At 33.5% G+C, this 7,127-nt stretch overlaps 1 protein-coding gene across 1 annotated transcript; it reads right to left on the bottom strand.

Annotated features, from left to right (window-relative positions):
* Positions 1-6,183: 6,183 nt before the first annotated feature.
* Positions 6,184-6,807, bottom strand: LOC126975407 (UDP-N-acetylglucosamine transferase subunit ALG14 homolog). Its single transcript, XM_050823296.1, has one exon. It carries the CDS (start codon positions 6,805-6,807, stop codon positions 6,184-6,186), a length of 624 nt encoding a protein of 207 aa, XP_050679253.1.
* Positions 6,808-7,127: the final 320 nt, after the last annotated feature.

Here is a 7,127-nt window from a genome sequence, read left to right as displayed (position 1 = left end):
GCAACACAAGACGAATCACAAGAGTGGCCTTATAGAAAAGTGTACGCGCTTATCACTACCTACATATTATAAAACTCAAAAACCACTGCATCGATTTTCATGCTGTTTTCACCAGTGGATAGCGTGGTTCTTTAGGAAGGCCTTCGTATATAATTTGTAAATTTTTTGTTTAATTAACGATATTTGTTGGAGGTGTCGGAGAAAATAAGCAATCTGGGCGCCTTCTATGAAAACATATATATGTTATATATAAAACATATATAGGTCTACAGAAAAGTCTTAAGGATAACATAGGTACTATATCCAATTTAAAACTTTAAAATATTGGAAATCATAAAGCGATAATGTAAAAGCTATTTACACAAATACGATATTTTATCCTAATCATTTTTTTACTACTTAATATTATAAAGTAATTCAGAAATATGTATTTGTTTCATATTTAATCCATTAACATTAATTAATACAATTGGAATGGCTACATTATTCCCGAAAACTTATATCATTTTTTTCTATTAATAGAACAGCGCCTGTCGCGTCATCTAGTAATATATTATATAATATAAAATAGTTATACATATTATATATTACTATTTTATATAGTACTTAACTAGCTGAGATGGTTTGTACATGTCGAGAGAATGAATGAAGAACGATTGACGAAGAAAGTGTATAAGGCCAGTGTGACTGAAAGTGTTAGAAGGGGAAGACCTAGGCAGACGTTTCAAGATCAAATCAGGGACGTCTTGGAAAAAGGCCAGGTCAAGAGTACCCTAAACTGAAGAGCATGTATGAATGGAATAATGAAAGTGGACGAAGCGAAACAAGGATCGTAGCAAGTGGAAAGAAGTGGTCTCTGCCTACCCCTACGGGAAAGAGGCGTGATTATATGTATGTATGTTAACTTGCGGCAATAATAGGGATATATATCGCTCATTTCTTCTAGTTTTCCAGACCCACGTAAGTAAATAAAAGAAACTGTGAGAAATATTATTTTATTAATATTAATAATAATATTTATGATAACTAATATGGTGACTTTTTGCTGAAAATAAATATATACTGGTTTGCTTTAGTAAATGTTCCAAGATAAGATATTATTATATTTTAATGTAGGATGTAACCCTTAGCCGTTACGAGACTGAATAATTCAGAGCAGTTAAAAATACACAGTACATACTAAGGGCTCGTTAAGTCATCGCGGTTGGTTTTGCGATTGAATATTATATAACTTCCATGCCCTTACGTGATCCATTTGGTGTAGGTGCCAACCAACTCATTAAAATATATCATCTTCTAAATTTTATATGATAATTAATGACAATTGTGGTTTTTATTTTTTTTAAACGACTCCAAAAAAGGAGGAGGTTCGCAATTCGACTGTATTTTTTTATGTTTGTTACCTTAGAACTTTCAACTCGGTGTATCGATTTTGGTGATTCTTTTTATAATTTGAAAGCTGGAGTTTCCCGTGTAGTTCCATTTTCAATGTAGTTAAAATATTGTTATTTTTTGAGTCGGTGTCAGCCAAGGTAGGTTCGTAACTATATACATATTATAGACTAGCTGACCCGGCAAACGTTGTTTTGCCATATAAAGTATAATTCACGCGATAGTTTTATAAGTAATAAAATATTGCCTATAATTATAGCCTGTACATCATTTTGTTCTATTGTCAATAGTTTTTGCAGCGCACGCAAAAATAGGTTTTCAATTTTACACCTTGTGTTACAAAATAGCAATTTTATTACGGATCCCTAATTTTGAAAAAAAAGCCTATTGCCTTCCTCGATAAATGGACTACCCAACACTAAAAGAATCATTCAAATCGGACCAGTAGTACCAGAGATTAGCGCATTCAAACAAACAAACAAACACTGCAGCTTTATAATATTAGTATAGATGAGATGTGCTTGTGACGACGAGAGACTTGAGACGTGACGAGGCGAGATACGAGAGCGCGGCCGCGGCATGAGGACATCGATTCTAAAGTTAACAATAATTGTAACCACAACATACCTAATGTTGTAACAATTTGATTGACTTTTAGGTAGTCTAATATTATTCATTTCATTTCACATACGAGAACTCTAAATATAAGTTGATTATTAAGTTGTAGAAGAAAATGCAATTTTGTACTTTTTAGTGCTGTTTTGAAATAGTTTTTTGAACTCGGTTGCTTTTTGCTTTTTGTTTTTTGTTCATTTCAAATGCGTGTAAAGTGAGACGCAATTGTTATTTTTTTTCTTTATTTTCCTTCAGCATTATATATCTAAGTACTTAGGTATCTACTGATTATCATATCATGTTTTTATTACTTTTTGATGATCTTGAATTAAATTTAAATCTGCGTTTTTATCGTAACAGTATTAAACGTAATCAAATTAATCGTATAACAACCAGTTTTAAATTGAATTAATTTTGGCACAATCCCTTAAGCCTTCAAATGTATGCTTAGGATGTACCATGTCAACCAAATAAAAAGTGTGTTTTTTATGCAAATTTAGTCTCCTGTATAAATAAAAGAAAACTCAGAGTTCTGGAAAAGGTTAACAAATTGTCGCAATGAGCAATTCAAATATCCGTTTATTATTCTATTCCAACATTTTCCATATTTAAATATTTATATAATACGATATTTTTTATTTAATTATTTTACTTTTGTTAGTTGTTTACAACTTTTGAACAACTCTGTGTTAATTGGGCTAAAACATTCTTTAATGACGTTTTATTTATAATATACCAGTGGGAGGCTCCTTTGCACAGGATGCCGGCTAGATTATGGGTACAACATCCGCGCCTATTTCTACCGTGAAGCAGTAATGTGTAAACATTACTGTGTCTCGGTCTGAAGGGCGTCGTAGATAGTGAAATTACAGGGCAAATGAGATTTAACATCTTATGTCTCAAGGTGACGAGCGCAATTGTAGTGCCGCTCAAAATTTTTGGGGTTTTCATGAATCCTGAGCGGAAGTGCATTCATCAGCTTAACGTCCTGTTCGTCTCGTCTCGTATTTTCATAAAAAAATACACGATAAAAATCGACGAAATAGAATTAATATTATGATAGAGAAATGAAATTTCAACGCTTGTATTCCTCACAACTTTCCGAGAAATCCTAATATTAAAATAATATTATTGACACACTATTACATCAATTATCTCGCCCCCAAGTAGGCAGAACCTGTACTATGGGTGCAAGCCAACTATAATATATTCGATATGCATACTTAAACATACATAATTACATATTATAAACATCCATGACTCGGAAACAAAGATCTATCTTCATCATATAAATGTCAGCACCAACCGGGATTCGAACCCGAGACTTCTAGCTCAGTGGGCAGAACAAAACACATTGATGTTGATTAAATTTTCTTTCTATCCCACAGTAGAACGAACCTGGGTTTAAATTTGGTCGGCAATAGAACTAAACGTTGTTTAAACAAACAAAAAACTACAAAAAAACACAACCGAATTAAAAAAATCTATTAAAAAACAATAGATATAATATGCACTAAAAAGTGAAAAAAAATAATTACGTATTTTTATACAATCTAATAAATGTAATTAATTAATCTAATTATAGTTAAAATTATTGTTATTTTTGGCCTCGGTGTCAACCACGGTAGGCTTGTACATAGTTGGTTGTGGGTGAGATACCATAATGTCAGGGGAAGTTCAATTATGTCTTTTCTTAAGAACTTTAGAGACCTGAACTCAAAAACCTCTGTGAAAGAAGGCTGTGTGCTTCTCGAGAAGAAAATTCTTTATAATGTAAAATTGTCAAAATCGCGAAAAAAGTAGCAATGGGTTGGGACCAGGTTTGGCGAGAGCAAAGAATGTCAAAGCGTATCTCAATGTGGTTCTCCAGTTTTAGCGGCGTCTCGAGCTATCTGAGGTCTTGTGCTCATCATGAAGAAAAAATGGTGACGATCTGTATATGAGTCATGGCTTTCTCAATGCAATATTCTTAATCGTTCTGCAAAGTTCAGTTAAATAGACATCTGCTGTTTTTTCTTTTAGCAGCTCTGTGAAAGCTTTAGTGAATTATATAATTAAGTGACTACCAGCCATTAACGATAAATTTTCTATGAGTAAGATTCGTTTGAGGGCATTGTTGTGACGTTTGAACTAGATTCAGCCATTGCGATGTCGCTTGCTATTATCATATAGAATCTACTTTTCATAACATTTCACAATTTGCCTTCAAAATGCCTTCATTTCAAAATGTACATTACAAAGAAATAAAGGAGCAAAGCAAGCTTCAATGCGTGTTTCTCTCTGTAAGTCAGTAAAATCATAGGACACCCATTTATCAACCAATATGGCTATGGTAACATTAAATCATGCCGCTTATTTCTTGGTACATAAAAGTATGTTTTTTTTTTATGGAATAGCAGGATAAACGAGCGTACGGGCCAACTGGTGTTAAGTGATCACCGCCGCCCACATTCTCTTGCAACACCAGAGGAATCACAAGAGCGTTGCCGGCCTTTAAGGAAGGTGTACGCGCTTTTTTTGAAGGTACCCATGTCGTATGGTCCCGGAAACACCGCACAAGGAAGCTCATTCCACAGCTTTGTAGTACGTGGAAGAAAGCTCCTTGAAAACCGCACTGTGGAGGACCGCCACACATCCGGATAGTGGGGATGATATCCTAACTTGTGGCGTGTCGTGCGAGGGTGGAAAACGTATGTGTTGTAAAGGTTACTATAACATAAATAACTTTCTCAATGATACCACTGATTGGGAATCACCGCCCTCAGGCCATTAAATAATAAGTTTATCTGTACGATATTACTTTGTTAACATATTTTTTTATGGAAAAAAAACCCGCTGAGTATGTTGCGCCCATTCTTCTCAGGTCTGAGGCATTATTTTTGAAGAATGCCTTGAAATCATACGATAGGTTTGCGAAGCAACGACGGCAAACCTAACGTATGATTTCAAGTCATTCTTCAAATTAAATGAATGCAGAAGAAAACTTTAGATGTAGAGTGTGTAACTGAATAGTTATAGTAATAATTTAATTATTTCTCAACAAATAATTTTGAAAGCATAAGAAGCAAAAACTATAAGGTATTATGACTCAATTATGTTAAATTTATTGTAAAATATTCTTGCCTAACATAAAAAATATCTGGGACAATAACTGTGAAACGGGAATAATAAAGTAAATATATTTTTTATAAGTTGTATTTAGTTTTCACTTCGAAAGTATAATAGACAATTCAAAAATCAAATTAAAAGTTCACATTTGAAAATAGTGATTCTAGTCTAGAATTTGGTGCTCCGCCAGGAAATTTTAAGCTTCTCACATAATATATTGCGTTCAGCTAATTTTACTCCAGCTTGGATAAGATTTATAAGGTAATTTCTTTAGTGGTCCACAAGAAAAGACATTGCTTTAAACCTAAAATATTTTAGTGGTTTCGTACACGTTTAAATTTTTTAAAGATTTCTTCATTTTGATGTACAAGCTTTTAATTATTAGAGGTTTAAGTATTAAATTATCGTTAAAGTGTACTGGGCTACTTTGTGTTAATAGGAAACCTTTTTGGTGCAAGATTTCTGAGTGAAACTTTTTCACATAGTTGCTATAACATTCTCGATTTCAAAATGTGCAACATGTGATTGTTTGACTATCGATTCTTTTCACGTTCAGCTTTAAATGTAAAGATGGAAACAATAAAAGTAAGTTTTTTTTTAAATACTAGTTCGAACGAGGAACTAACCCAGTAGAAACAGCGCGCTACGTCAGTGTTGTGTTGTGAGAGGATACGGCTAACAAACGCACTATACGTTTTGTTATAATCGCTTCCAGGAAACTTTGACTTGATGAATGAACTCGAGGCCACAAAATATGTTTACAAAGTAATATCGTACAAGTAAACTTATTATTTAATAGCCTGAGGGCGGTCGCTCCATTCTCAATCTGTGGAATCATTAAGAAAGTCATTTATGTTATAATATTATGTTAGTGACCCATTTACATAAAACTGTTAAATTGAAAAGGTTGTTAAATGGGTGTCCTATGATTTAGCTGACCTACAGAGAGAGACCTCTGACATTCTTTGTTCTCGCCAAACCTGGTCCCAAATCACTACTACTATTTTCCCGATTTGGACAATTTTACATTATAAAGAATTTTCTTCTCGAGAAGCACACAGCCTTCTTTCACAGAGGTTGTTGAGTCCAGTTAAGTTGTGGCAACTGGACTACAAAAAAATCGGCTATAAATTTTAGTATCTTCCCAGACAATGATAAAGTTCTTACCCTACAAAGACTTTCAATAAACACTATTCTGCAATCCAGAATGCAAAAACATCTCATTAAAAAAACAACAAAACAAATTGGAATGCATGTTCCAGGGCCATTGCAGATTATAACATCAGGTTTAAATCTAAATATTGGTAGAACACTGTACAAAATAGCATGGAGGGTGCTGAAAATCGATGTCATATATGGCTGATGTACATTTCTACTTCTTGGAATCTTGCAGATTTGATAGTCTTTTGTATCCTTTTCAGTGGAGATTATTTTAGTTTCACTATTATTGTCAGAGTCAGCCATCATGTAAAGCCTTGGGCTGTATTTGTTAAAATTCATTTGAGCTACAATTTTTAATAGCTCGGTAGTGTGACCTCCCAATCCAATGCAAAGTATAACTTTTAATGATCTCTTTTCGACAGTCAGTCTGTTCTGCTGAGCGTATAGTTTACTTAAAATATAAAGTACTCTCATCAACAAAGTGCCAAAACTTGTAATAATTGTTAAAAGCACTAAATTATTCAAATCCATATCCGAAATGTTCCAAAGGTACAAACTTTCTGAATAACACTCAGTCACTCAAGAATTTTCTCAAACAGCCTAGCAAAACTCTAAGAACAAGCGATTGTATCAGATCAGAATTCAGATTGTAGGAAACCTGCAGTGATTTGTGTTTTGACATAAGTCTGAAATAGTAGTAATAAGTAATTAGCAATCACAAGTAGTCGATTGGCGACGAAGTATAATCCGCCTAAGTTTGAAAGCGAACAGTTACATAATATAACATAGTGGATTTCGGCTATCTCCTTTTTTACAAAGTTATAGCCGTCATCTGTCAAATGTCAATCTAT

The sequence above is a fragment of the Leptidea sinapis genome, chromosome 35 (genome assembly GCF_905404315.1).
Source record: "Leptidea sinapis chromosome 35, ilLepSina1.1, whole genome shotgun sequence".
Lineage (NCBI taxonomy): Eukaryota > Metazoa > Arthropoda > Insecta > Lepidoptera > Pieridae > Leptidea > Leptidea sinapis.
Note: the sequence above shows the minus strand (reverse complement) of the source record. Positions and strands in the feature narration are given on the sequence as shown.